Below are 15,002 nucleotides of genomic sequence, written 5' to 3' on the forward strand. Positions count from 1 at the left end.
TCATGAACCTTGAATCCATAATTCATTTCAAGGAAAGTTAAGAGTCAAGTCAAGAGGCTAAGAGTTGAGTCAACAGAAGTTCATGAAGTTTTCCAAAAGTCTTTCACAAACATTTTAACCTTGTTTTAAAACTTAAGTTTTGAGTTGAGTAAAGAGTAAAATTAAAGTTCATTTCTTCAAAGATTATACCGGAACTAAGTATTCCCAAGAATTAAAAATGTTTTCACATTTAAGCAAGAAGGGAAACACTGATTTCCAAGAGAGCTTTTGAACTAAGGTTTGAGTCATTATCTCAAACCAAAGAAAGAGTTTTGTTTTAAAAACATATGAGCTAAGTATATTTTGGGAGTAGTATTGAGCACCGATAAGGGGATGCGAGTTCATAATAACTCAAGTCTCCATAAACCATGTAGCCATCATGAGTAGAAAAGAATCATATTTTTAAGATGATTCTTTAAGTGCTTTTTAGCATAGACTAGTGGATCCACTTAGTTATGGTGTTCTATATGACAAAAAAGTATAGGACAGTTCTGGCAGTGTGGGAAAGACGTTGTATCACTACTTAGGCTCATAGTGGTGGTTGTCAATTAGAGAATCTCCCATAGTATTATATAACTATATGTGTAAACTAAGTTGTTATTTCATTTCTTTAACAAATTGAGTTGGTACTACTATTTTAAATGCTTTGTATAACTGCATCATTATTGTTGTTTTACTTTGTATTTGAGTTAAGTTAAGTTATTCGGGAGTTGATTAAAACAAAGGTAAGTGTTCCTTTCAGATTCTTTTCAAGCTTACATATGTTTTAGTACTCCCCTCGCATACTCGTACATTCAATGTACTGATGCTATTTGGCCTGCATCGTTTTATTATGCGGACACAGATAATCAAGATCAACATCCAGGGTCCCATTGATCTAGTTGAGCACTCAAAGTCGTGAGCCTCCTTGCATTCCGAAGGACTTATTTTACTTTGCATTTAGTATTTCAGTTGTTAGGATGATCGGGGGTCTTGTCCCGACATCCCTCTTTGTTTTAGAGGCTTCATAGACGAGTAGTTATAGTTCTTTAGTCTTTCCGTTTTGGTTAAGTTTAATATTTCTTTAAGACATTACAAGAGTTATCCTTTTGAGACTATTTCTTGTGTTTAAGTCTTCTGCTGAGTAAGTAAGTCAGGCCAAGGGTTTGCTTAGAGCCAGCAATGGTTCTCAAATGCTAGTCCCGTCCAGGGTGTACGCTTGGGGAATGACAAACTTGGTATCAGAGCACAGAGTTCAAGAGTCTTAAGGAGTTCAGGAAGCCATGTATGTAGAGGCATGTTTATCGGTGTGAAGCGCACCATATCTATAATTAAGAGGCTACAACACTTAGGAATTTTCTCACTTCTTTCACACTCATTTCGTGGGTTAGAGTTTGATTTCTAAAATATTTCTTCTAATTCATGCTTGTGCATGTTTTCAGTTAATCATGCCTCCACAAAGAGTTGTTTGAGGTCGTCCTGCGAAGAGGAACGTTGAACCACAGAAATAAGGGGTACCTAATGCACCAGAAGTGCAACCCCAATGAAAGGTCACCAATAATGAGTTCCGTGAGGCTATCTAGATGTTGAGCCAAGTTAGGACTAACCAAGTTGGGCAACAAAGAGGAGCTAGACAGGAAATGACCGATACTTCAAGGATCCGAGAGTTCTTGAGGATGAATCTTCCAAGTTTCATTGGTTCAAGCAATACTGAGGATCCAGAGAGTTTTGTTGAGGAACTAAATAAGGTATTTGAGGTTATGCACATTGCCGATGTTGAACGAGTAAAACAAGCTGCATATCAACTGAAGAATGTTGCTAGGACTTAGTTTGACCAGTGGAAGGAGAGTAGAGTTGAGGGAGCACAACCTGCGAGTTAGGCTTGCTTCTAGGAGATCTTTTGGGGCGTTTCTTTCCCCGAGAATTGAGAGAGGCCAAGGTATGAGAGTTTCTCACCCTTAAGCAAGATTCACTAAGTGTTCATGAGTATGGGTTGAAGTTCACCCAACTATTTTGTTATGCTCCGGAGATGGTTGCTGATATGAAAAGTAGAATGAGTTTATTTGTTGTTGGGTTGTCTCGTCTGTCGAGTAAGGAAGGTAAGGATGAAATGCTAATAGGTTACATGGATATAGCAGGGTTGATGGTTTATGTACAGCAGGTTGAGAAAGAGAAGCTGAGGGATAGGGAGGAGTTCAGAAAAAAGAAGGCTAAGACGTCAGGGAATGAGTCCGGGCATCAAAGAAATAATGTGAACCAGTCTTCTTTCTAACAAAAGCTAAAGGAGCCTACTCCATCATTTGCTAGTGCACCTGCACCCAGAAACAAAGGTGAGTACAATAGTCAGAATTCACAGCCCTTCAGGGCTAGACCTGCCCAATCTCATGGTAGTGTGGCACAAGGGGGTAACTAGGATCCTACATGTGCTAAGTGTGGTAGAAACCACCCAGGTAAGTGTCACGATGGCTCCACAGGTTGTTTAAAAAGAGGACGAGAGAGTCACTTCATCAAAGAATGCCCTAAGAACCGGCAAGGTAACGGAAATCAGGGCAATAGAGCTCAATCTTCATCAGTTGCTCCACCAGACAGGGTTGCACCTAGAGGAGCTACTTCCAGCTCTGGCGGAGGAAAAACTGCCTTTATGCGATCACTAGTCATCAAAAGAAAGAGAATTCTCCAGATGTTGTCACTGGTATGATCAAAGTCTTTACTATCGGTGTTTATGTTTTGCTAGACCCATGAGAAATTTTATCTTCTGGACTCCTTATGTTGCAAATAATTTTGATGTTCTTCCTGAGAAACTTTGTGAACCCTTTTGTGTTTCTACACCTGCTGGGGAGTCTAGTCAAGCTGAGCGAGTATAACGTGATTTGTGTCATTTTCATCAGTCATAAGAACACCATGGCTGATTTAGTTGAGTTAGACATGGTAGATTTCGATGTCATTCTTCGTATGGACTGGCTTCATGCCTGTTATGCCTCCATTGATTGTAGAACTCGAGTTGTTAGGTTTCAGGTTCCTAATGAGCCAGTTATAGAGTGGAGTAGCAATTCAGCAATACCTAAGGGTCATTTTATTTCATACCTTACGGCGAGAAAGTTAGTTTCCAAGGGTTGGGTCTATCACTTAGTCCGAGTTAATGACTCGAGTGTTGAGATACCTCTTATTCAGTCAGTATCAATAGTAAAAGAGTTTTCAGAAATCTTTCCTGATGATCTTCCCGGAGTCCCTCTTAAGAGAGAAATAGACTTTGTTACAGACATTCTTCCAGACACTCGTCTTATATCTATTCTGCCATATAGAATGACACCAGAAGAGTTGAAAGAGCTTAAAGAACAGTTGAAAGATCTCTTTGATAAGGGATTTATTCTAGCGTGTCTCACCTTGGGGTGCTCCGGTCTTATTTGTGAGAAAAAAATATGGTTCCAAGAACAAGTATCCTTTTTCGAGAACTGGTGATCTTTTCGATCAGCTTCAAGGTGCTACTTGTTTCTCAAAGATAGACCTCAGATCAGGCTACCATCATTTGAGAGTAAGGGAATGTGATCTTCCAAATACAACATTAAGGACCCGTTATGGTCATTATGAGTTCCTAGTTATGTCCTTTGATTTGACCAAAGTGACTACTGCGTTCATTGACCTTATGAATAGAGTATTCAAACCTTATTTAGATTTGTTTGTTATCGTATTCAGTGATGACATACTAAACTATTAAAGGAATGAAGAAGATCATGCTAGTTATCTCAGAATAGTTCTCCAAACTCTAAAGGATAGAGAGTTGTATACCAACTTCTCTAAGTGTGAGTTTTGGCTTGAGTCTATGGCATTCTTAGGCCATATTATGTCTGGAGAGGTAATTAAAATTTATATCCAGAAAATAGAGGCAGTGAAGAATTGGTCTAGACACATATATCATATAGATATTAGGAGTTTCTTGGATTTGGCTGGCTATTATAGAAGCTTCGTAGAGGGGTTCTCATCTATTTCATCCCCTTTGACCAAGTTAACTCAGAAAACAGTGAAGTTTCAATGGTCTGAAGCTTGTGAGAAAAGCTTTCAGGAATTGAAAAAGAAGTTAACTACTGCCTAATGTTGACCTTACCAGAAGGTACTCAAGGTTTTGTCGTATATTGTGATGCGTCTAGAGTTGGTTTGGGTTGTGTGTTAAAGCAGAATGGCAAGTTGAATCTAGATTATGCCTCCAGATAGTTGAAAGTTCATGAGACAAACTACCCAACCCATGATCTAGAGTTGGCTACAGTAGTATTTGCTTTGAAAATATGGCGACATTATCTTTATGGTGTTCATAGGGATGTGTTCACCGATCACAAGAGTCTTCAGTATGTGTTTACTTACAAAGAGCTTAATCTCAGACAAAGGAGGTGGTTGGAATTACTCAAGGATTATGACATGAGTATTCTTTATCACCCAGGTAAGGCTAATATCGTTGTTGATGCCTTGCCAGGTTGTCTATGGGTAGTATCACCCATTTTGAGGAAAATAAGAAAGAGCTAGCAAGAGATGTGCTATACTTGCACGCTTAGGAGTTTGACTAATGGATTCCACAGAAGAATTAGTAGTGGTGATGAATGGGGCTAAATCATCCTTAGTGTCAGAACTGAAAGAGAAACAAGGTCAAGACCCTATTTTTCTTGAATTAAAGGCAAATGCTCATAAGCAAAAAGTATTGGCTTTTGAACAAGGGGGAGATGGTGTATTGAGGTTTCAAGGTAGGTTGTGTGTACCATGGATGAACTCCAAGAAAGGATCATGGAGAAAGCTCATAGCTCCAGATATTCCATTCATTCGGATTCCACAAAAATGTATCATGATTTGAGAGAAGTTTATTGGTGGAGTGGTATGAAGAAGAGCATTGTAGAATTTGTGGCTAAGTGTCCGAAATGCCAGCAAGTTAAAATAGAGAACCAGAGGTCGGGTGGTTTGGCTCAGAATATAGAACTTACGGAATGGAAGTTGGAGATGATCAATAAGGACTTCATCACATGTTTAACACGGTCTCTCAGGCAACATGATTCTATTTGGGTGATTGTTGATAGAATAACAAAACCAGCCCACTTTTTGCCGGTAAAGACTACTCATTCAGCAGAAATTTATGCTAAGTTGTATATTTAATAGGTGGTAAGACTTCATGGGGTTCCGGCCTCCATTTTTTCAAACAGAGGTGCGCAATTTACTGCACAGTGTTGGAAGTCATTCCAAGAAGGCTTGCATTCAAAAGTGAACTTAAGTACTGCCTTTCATCTTCAGGCAGATAGGCAAGCAGAGCGCACTATTCAAACCTTAGAGGATATGTTGAGGGCTTGTGTGATTGATTTCAAGGGTAATCAGGATTATCACCTACCTCTTATTGAATTTGCTTACAACAATAGCTACCACTCTAGTATCCAAATGGCTCCTTATGAATCTCTTTATGAGAGAAGGTGCAGATCTCCTATTGGATTGTTTGAATGTGGTGAAGCAGGGTTGATAGGACCAGATTTAGTTCATCAAGTTATGGAAAAGGTGAAAGTGATTCAAGAGAGGTTGAAAATGGTGCAAAGTCATCATACATCCTACACTGATGTTAGTAGAAGGGAGTTAGAGTTTGAAGTAGATGATTGGGTATACTTGAAAGTTTCACCTATGAAGGGTGTTATGATATTTTGGTAAGAAGGGGAAGCTTAGTCCCTGGTATATTAGTCCTTACAGAATATCCAAGACGATTGGCAATATAGCTTATGAGTTAGAGCTACCGCAAGAGTTAGCAGCGGTTCATCCGGTATTTCATATTTCCATGTTGAAGAAGTACATGGAAGATCCTTCACTTATCATACCAACTGATGATATTGGTCTCAAGGATAACTTATCTTATGAGGAGATTCCAGTTCAGATTCTACATCGTCAAGTTTGCAAGTTGAGAACTAAGGAAGTAGCATCAGTCAAAGTTCTTTGGAGAAACCAGTTTGTTGAGGAAACTACTTGGGAAGCTGAAGAAGATATGAAGAAGAGGTATCCACATCTTTTTGAGACCGGAAAAATTCCAGATCAAGGTACTAATTCTGTTCTTAGTACTTTTCAATCTATAAGTTGGCATGTTGTATTTGCATTGCTTGTTGGGTGTTTGAGCTAAATGTTTGATGTTATACCCTTAGCCTAGAAAGAGTAATCTCATTCAAGGACGAATGTTCCAAAGGGGAAGATATTGTAACATCTCACTAATTGAAAGAACTAGAAAGAGTTAGAACTGGACATAGTCATTTTAGTAAAGAATGAAAAATCTAGAAATTGGTTATGTTAAGTTTGGGCTTTTGGTCAACTTAAAATGATCATAACTCCTATATCAGGATGAGTTAGGTGTACTTCCAGATACCGTAGGAAATTTATTGGAATTATCTTTCCAACACCTCCGAGTTTGCACGATTTCGAGTTTGTATGAGTGAGATATGCCCGTTTGAAGTTGGGCTATCCAAATAAGGTATTTTAGTCTTTTCCTTACCCAATTGTTTTATTTCCTTTTTAGGAGTTTAATTGGGGTCTAAACTGAACTTGGTCAGTTTATGCTTTTGAAAACTAAGTTAGGGTTTTGATAGAAGAGAAAAGAAAAGGAGAAAAGAGGAAAAGGACTAAGAATCGTCAAGTTCTTCAAGAATCGCTTGTGGATTTCATCAAGGGGTGATCTCTACGAGGTATGAAAGATCGCATAGCATTGGGTTAGTTCATCCACGCGCCAATCATGATTCAATTCAGCAAAGTTGTATAGTTTTGAAAGCAAATCCTATGAGTTCTTGATGTTAATTCGTTTGAAATCTTATGGGTTCTTTTTGTTGAAGTTTCTTGTGATTGATTTGTGTAATTAGGTGTGATTTCCAGTTGGATCTTGCATATATTGATGATTTATTTGTTCCTAAGTGTTTTAGGAAAGAACCAAGTTGAAATAGAGGGTTTAGAATGGAAAAATGAAGGAGAAAAGTCAAAATGCACCTGGGCAGGGGCCTGGGGCGCCGCCCCAGCCAGAGCGCCCAAAATGGGTCTCTCAAATTTGGGATCTGGGGCGCCACACAAGACAAAGCACTCCAACCCAGCCCCTAAAATTCATGGGCTGGCGCCCTGCTCCTCTCAGAGCGCCAAGGATGTCAGTTCTTCCCATTCTTCCCCCATCTTTTCGTACTAGTTCCTTAGCAATGTACCTATGATTTCTAGTTGATTTCAACACTCTAAGGTACGTCTAAACATCATGAAATAATCCATAAACATGAGATCATAAATCTTGAATCCATAATTCATTTCAACGAAAGTTAAGAGTCAAGTCAAGAGGCTAAGACTTAAGTCAAGAGAAGTTCATAAAGTTTTCCAAAAGTCTTTCACAAACGTTTTAACTTTGTTTTAATACTTAAGTTTTGAGTTGAGTAAAGAGTAAATGTAAAGTTCATTTCTTCAAAGATTATACGGGAACTAAGTGTTCGCAAGAGTTAAAAATATTTTCACATTTGAGCAAAAAGGGAAACACCAATTTCCAAGAGAGCTTTTAAGCTTAGTTTTGAGTAATTATCTTAAATCAAAGAAAGTTTTTTGTTTTAAAATCATATGATCTTAAGTATATTTTGGGAGTAGTATTGAGCACCGATATGGGGTTGCGAGTTAATAGCTCAAGTCTCCATAAACCATGTAGCTATCATAGGTAGAAAATGATCATACTTTTTAAATGATTCTTTAAGTGCATTTTAGCATAGACGGGTGGATCCACTTAGTTAAGGTGTTCTATATGACGACAAAGTATAGGACAGTTTTGGCAGCGTGGGCAAGACGTTGTATCACCGCTTAGGCTCATAGTGGTGGATGTTGGTTAGAGAATCTCCCACACTACTATATTACTATATATGTAAACTGAGTTGTTATTGTATTTCTTTAATAAATTGAGTTGCTACTACTGTTTTAAATGTTTTGTATAACTACACCATTATTGTTGTTTTACTTTGCATTTGAGTCAAGTTATTCATGAGTTGAGTAAAGCCAAGGTAAGTGTTCCTTTCAGATTATTTTCAATTTTACGTATGTTTTAGTATTCCCTTCGCATACTCGTGTATTAAATGTGTTGATTCCATCTGTCCTGCATCGTTTTATAATGCAGACACGGGTAATCAGAATCAGCATCCAGGGCCCCGTTGATCCATTTGAGAACTCAGAGTCAATTGGTGAGCCTCTTTGCATTCTGGAAGACTCCTGTTACTTTGCTTTTAATATTTCAGTTGTTAGGATGATCGGGGGTCTTGTCTCGACATCCCTCTTTTATTTAGAGGCTTCATAGACGAGTAGTTATAGTTCTTTAGTCTTTAGTTGCCATTTTGGCTAAGTTTAATATTTCTTTAAGACATTACATGAGTTATCCTTTTGAGACTATTTCTTATGTTTAAGTCTTCTGCTGAGTAAGTAAGACAGGCCAAGGGTTCGCTTAGGGCCAACAATGGTTCACGAATGCCAGTCCCGCCCAGGGTGTAGACTCGACGTGTGACACAATTCTCATAAGAGGATACTTATTCTTGATGGTAACCTTGTTCAACTGGCAATAATCTATACACATTTTAAGGGAACCATCTTTCTTCCTCACAAATAAGATCGGAGCTCCCCAATGTGAGACACTTGGTTGAATGAAACATTTATCTAGGAGATCTTTCAACTACTCTTTTATCTCTTTCAACTCTGCTGGGGCCATTCTATATGGCGGAATAGATATAGGACTAGTATCTAGAAGAATGTTTATACCGAAGTTTATTTATCTATCAGGAGGGACTCCGGGTTATCAGGAAAGACTTCTGGAAACTCTTTTACTACTGAAACTGACTGAATAGGAGGTATCTCAACACTAGAGTCATTAAATTGGACTAAGTGATAGACACACCCCTTGGAAACTAACCTTTTTGCCTTAAAGTATGACATAAAACGACCCTTAGGCACTGCTGAACTACTTCTCCACTCTAAGACGGGCTCATTTGGAAACTGAAACTTGACAACTCGAGTTCTAGAATCAATTGAGGCATAACAGGCATGAAGTTAGTCCATACCTAGAATGACATCAAAATCTATCATGTCTAATTCGACGAAATCAGCCATGGTGTCCTTGTGATTGATGGAAATGACACAATCACGATATACTCACTCAGCTAGAATAGACTCCCCAATAGGTGTAGAAACACAAAAGGGTGCACAGAGTTTCTCAGGAAGAACATTAAAATTATTTGTAGCATATGGAGTCGCAAAAGATAAACTTGCTCCTGGTCTAGCAAAGCATAAACATCAAGAGTAAATACTTTGATCATACCAGTGACAACATCTAGAGAATTCTCTTGCTCTTGACGACTAGTGATCGCATAAAGGCAGTTTGCTCCTCCACCAGTACTGGAAGTAGCTCCTCTAGGTGCAGCCCTATCTGGTGGAGCGACAAATGAAGATTAGGCTTTATTGCCCTGATTCCCACTACCGTGCCGATTCTTAGGGCACTTTTTCATGAAGTGACCGTCTTGTCCACACTTGAAACAACCTATAGTGCCATCGCGACACTTACCTCGGTGGGTTCTACCACACTTAGCACATGCAGGAGCCCAGTTATCTCCTTGTGCCACACTACCCCGAGACTGTGCAGGTCTAGCTCTAAAGTGTTGGGAATTATGACTATTATACCCACCTTTGTTTCTGGGTGCAGGTGCACTAGCAGATGATGGAGCAAGTCCCTTTTGCTTTTGTTGGAAAGAAAACTGGTTCACATTATTTCTTTGTTGCTCTGACTCATTCCCTGATGTCTTAGCCTTCTTATTTCTGAATTCCTCCCTATCCCTCAACTTCTCCTCTTCAACCTGTTGCACATAGACCATTAACCTTGCTATATCCATGTCCCTAATTAGCATGGCTGCCTTTCCCTCTTTGCTTGACAGATGGGACAACCCAGCAACAAAAAGACTTATCCAGTTTCTCATATCCACAACCATCTCCGAAGCATCGGGAAAGTTGGGTGAACTTCAAGCCATACTCATGAACACTTAGTGAATCCTGCTTAAGGGTGAGAAACTCTCGTACCTTGGCCTCTCTCAGTTCTCGGGAAAAGAAACGCCCCAAAAAGGCCTCCTCAAAGCAAGCCCAACTCACAGGTGGTGCTCCCTCAGCTCTACCCTTTTTCCACTGGTCAAACCAAGTCCTAGCAACATTCTTCAATTTTTCAGGGATCGGATAAACTTTGATTTTAGGCTAACCCAGCACTAACTCTGATATGCAACTAGTTCTACTTGCTCAGCATCGACAACGCCCATAACCTCAAATACCTTTTTTCAGTTCCTCAATAAAGTTCTCTAGATCCTCAGAAGTGCTTGAACCAGTGAAACTTGGAGGATTCATCCTCAAAAACTCTCGGATCCTCAAAGTATCAGCTTTTTCTTATTGAGCCCCCCCTTTGTTTCCTAGCTTGGTTGGTCACAACTTGGCTTAACATCCGAATCGCTTCCCTGAACTCAGTATTCATGACTTCTCCTTGGGGTTGCACTTCAGGTGCATTAGTTACCCCTTGCTCCTCGACATTCCTTCTAGCAGGAGGACCTCTAACAGATCTTCGTGAAGGCATGATTAACTAAAAACACGCGCAAGCATGAATTAGAAGAAATTTTTAGAGATCAAACTCTAACGCATGAAATGAGTGTGAAAGAAGTGAGCTAATTTCTTAAGTGTTGCAGCCTCCTAATTATAGATGAGCGCGCTTCACACCGATAACTAGGACTCTACAGACACGGCTACATAGACTCTCTAGGACTCTTGAACTTTGTGCTCTGATACCAAGTTTGCCACGCCCTGAGCCTACACCCTGGGCGGGAGTGGCACTCAAGAACCATTGTTACCCCAAGCGAACCCTGGACTAGCTTAACTCATAGCGGAAGACTTAATAATCAAGAAACAGTCTTAAGATATAACTTATGCAAATAACTTCAAGAGATAATAATTTAGCCAAAAATGGCAACTCAAGTCTTAACGTACAATTGAAAACGGAAAGACTAAAGAACTATAACTACTCGTCTATGAAGCATCTAACACAAAGAGGGATGTCAGGACAAGACCCCCGATCATCCTAACACTAAAGTACTAAATCAAATGATAAAGGGGTCCTCTGAAAAGCAAGGAGGCTCACCAACTAACTCTGATTGCTCAACTGGATCAACGAGGCACTGGATACTGATCCTGGTTACCTGTGTCTATATCATAAAATGATGCAGGCCAAATGGCATCAGTACATTGAATGTACGAGTATGCGAGGGGAATACTAAACATAATGTAAGCTTGAAAGAAATCTGAAAGAAACACTTACCTTGGCTTTACTCAACTCATGAATAACTTAACTAAATATAAAGCAATAATACATATGCAATATATGGAAAGCTTTTAAAACACTAGAAAGCAACTCAGTTTGTTAAAGAAATGCAATAACAACTCAACTTACTCATATAATAAATTAATATAATTTATGTGGGAGTTTCTCTAACCGACAACCATCACAATGAGCCGAAGTGATGATACAACGTCTTTCCCACGCTGTCAAACTGTCCTATACTTTACCGTCATATAGGACGCCATAACTAAGTGGATACACTAGTCTATGCTAAAAAGCACTAAGGAATCATCTAAAAAGTATGATCTTTTTCTACCCATGATGGCTACATGATTTATGGAGACTTGAGTTATTATGAAATCGCATCCCCATATCGGTGCTCAATACTACTCCCAAAAATATACTTAGCTCATATGTTTTTAAAACAAACTCTTTCTTTGATTTGAGATAATTACTCAAAACTTAGCTTCAAATCTCTCTTGGAAATCGGTGTTTCCTTTCTTGCTCAAATGTGAAAATATTTTAACTCTTGGGAATACTTAGTTCCCATATAATCTTTGAAGAAATGAACTCTTACTCTTATTCTTTAGTTAACTCAAAGCTTAAGTCTTGAAACTAAGTTAAAACGTTTGTAAAAGACTTTTGAAAAACTCTTATGAACTTCTCTTGACTTGATTCTTAACTTCTTAGCTTGATTCTTAACTTTCCTTGAATTGATTTATGGGTTCAAGGTTCATGATCTCATGTTTATGGATGATTTCATAATGTTTAGATGTACCTTAGATTGTTGTAATCAACTAGGAAACACAGGTACGTTGCTAAGGAACTAGTACGGAAAGAAGCGAGAAGAATGGGAAGAACTGGCGTCCCTGGGGACCCGCGAGCGCGGGGGGCCAGCCTTAAAACTTCAAAGGTTGGGGTGGGGCACACTGGCTAGCGCAGAGCCTTAGAGCCTATACTTCAGAGCCCCACTTGGGGTGCAATGGCTGGGGCGGCGCCCCAGGCCCTTGCCCAGGTGAACTCCAATTTTTCTCCTTCGTTTTTTAACTCTAAACCCCCTATTCCAACTTAGTTCTTTCCCCAAAAACTTAGAATCGACTATACCCTCAATATATACAATATTCAACTCGAAATCACACCTAAATACATGAATCAACCTCAAGAAATTTCAACAATAAGAACCCACAAGATTTCAAACAAATTAACATCAAGAACTCATAGGATTTGCTTTCAAAACATTACAACTTTGCTTGAATTGAATCATGATTGGCGTGTGGGTAAACTAAACCAATGCTATGTGATCTCACATACCTCGTAGGGATCAACCCTTGGCGAAATCCACAGGCAATTCTCCAAGAAATCGACGAATCCTTGCTTTTTCTCCTCTTTTCTCCTCTTCTTTTCTCTTCTCTCAAAACCCTAACTCTTTTCCAAAAGCGTAAACTGACAAAGTTCAGTTTAGACCCCAACTAATTACCAAAAATGAAATGAAAATAATAGGGTATGGAAAAGACCATAATGCCATTCAAAAATCCGGATTAGACTTTCCTTATTTGAACAACCCAAGTTCAAATGGGCATATCTCACTCATACGAACTCGAAATCGCGCAAACTCACCGGCGTTGGAAATATAATTCCAAGATATTTCCTACAATATATGACAGCACACCTAAATCATCCCGACCTAGGATTTATGGTCATTTGAAGTTGACCCAAAACTCAAACTTAACATAACTTAACAAATTTCGAGATTTTTCATTCTTTCCTAAAATGACTATTTCCAATTCTGACTCTTTCTAGCTCTTTCAAATGGAGAGGTGTTACAAGGATCTTAATGCATAACATATAGAAATTCAATAACTAGGGATATAATTTCAGAAAGATTTAAGAACTCAAGAATTCAAAATCAACTCATCTCAAGAATACTTAAATCTAGGGGTAGAATCCTAGATTTCTCTTTTACTGATTTGAAAGTAGATGTAGGGCGTGAGGATGAACTAGTCCAACACTATAATAGCCTTACATACCTGGAAGAATAAGGTTCTTGAAGAATCTTCAAGAAGAATTTGATTAGAAGTCTTGAAACACTAGCTTGAAGGAGAAAAATAAAAAAACCTTTCTTGAGATTTCTTGAATTAGTTTCTTGAAACTCTAAGGCCAAGAATTATGATTTTCATTAGTGATTCATAATTGTAATAATCCTTCAGAGAAGTCATTACCCGTCAATGTGAAAAGGTGTCATCTTTTAATATAATATAGAAAAATAAAATAAATAAATAAATAAATAATAAAATATAAAATATAGACGATATGCTAAATTTAATGTTTGAAGTTGTGGTATAATAGTAATTAACATTCAAGTTAGGGAGTTCATGATTTTAAAATATTATTATTATTATTATTATTATTATTATTATAGATAAAATATGTTTAAAAAGAAAAGAAATAATATATTTCTTAGGAAAGGGACATTTTTTATCCATTAAGGCCTCATTTGTTTTCATTAAGATTAAGACATCTGAATCTGAATACACATCTGAATATTAAGATGTGCATTAAGATCTAGATGTGTAAATCTGAATAAACATATGAATATTAAGATGTTGTCTCTGAATCTGAACACTGAATTATTGAGACTGTTTGTTTTCAATATCTGAATATGCATATGAAATTAAACGATATATCAATAAAATATTATAAAAACCTCATTTTAGTAAAATCATTTTTTTTTAGAAAATAATATTTTGAACATTTTTATCGTAACAAGGTAATATTATTTATCTTTCAAGAATTTAACATTAAGTTACATCATTAATATGACTATTCTTTGCACACAAAAACTTTGAGAATCTATTATAATGCAATGTAAAAAAGTTTATATAGAGTAGTAGTAATATAATGTTTATGAAAACATTTTATTTTATAATAGACATTTGTTATTGTTATCGATCAAATAATTAATACTTTTTTCTTTTCTGGAACCGTGCTAAATATTATATCATGAGAATGCTTATCAATCTAAATATATTGATTAATTTATGAAAATAAAAGACGTTAAGTTAATAAGAATAAAGGAAATTATAACGGAAAGCATGTAATTAACATTAATTAAATAAGAAAATAACTTGTATGAGTTGTTGTGACGTAGTTGAATTAAGATAGGAGTCTTATTTTTGAGTCTGAATGGTGTTAAGAGTGTGTTACAGATCTGATTCATTCATATATATTCAAACTCACTAAGAGGCTTATAAGGAAATAAAACAAACGAATTGAATCTAAATAATTAAGATTCAGTCTTCAAAAACAAACATACTTAATGAGACGAATCTGAATGATTAAGATTCAAACCCCTATTAAGTGCAAACAAATGAGACCTAAGTAACAATGAAGACATTTTCTTTTATCAAACTATTGATGACATGAGAATTATTAGACCAAGCTATTTATTTATATATTTTTATTCAATTTCACATAGTTCAAAGATATTTTTAATTCTTTTTCCTAAAATGAACTCAAGACTTTTGAATAACTTAAATTTATAAATGGATTTTTTTCCTTTAAAACTGCTCACTATCTGCAATAAAGTATATCCATCAAGTGTTCATTAAATAGAGATCACATT

General features: G+C 37.3%; 1 protein-coding gene across 1 annotated transcript; it reads right to left on the minus strand.

Annotated features, from left to right (window-relative positions):
- Positions 1-2,314: 2,314 nt before the first annotated feature.
- LOC125845293 (uncharacterized) lies at positions 2,315-10,624 on the minus strand. The gene is made up of 4 exons (XM_049524809.1): positions 10,484-10,624; positions 10,087-10,188; positions 9,769-9,998; positions 2,315-2,330 (listed from the first exon to the last, which is right to left on the minus strand). Exons 1-4 carry the CDS (start codon positions 10,622-10,624, stop codon positions 2,315-2,317), a joined length of 489 nt encoding a protein of 162 aa, XP_049380766.1.
- Between the last annotated feature and the right edge of the window lie 4,378 nt (positions 10,625-15,002).

Source organism: Solanum stenotomum, chromosome 1 (assembly GCF_019186545.1).
Source record: "Solanum stenotomum isolate F172 chromosome 1, ASM1918654v1, whole genome shotgun sequence".
Classification (NCBI taxonomy): Eukaryota; Viridiplantae; Streptophyta; class Magnoliopsida; order Solanales; family Solanaceae; genus Solanum; species Solanum stenotomum.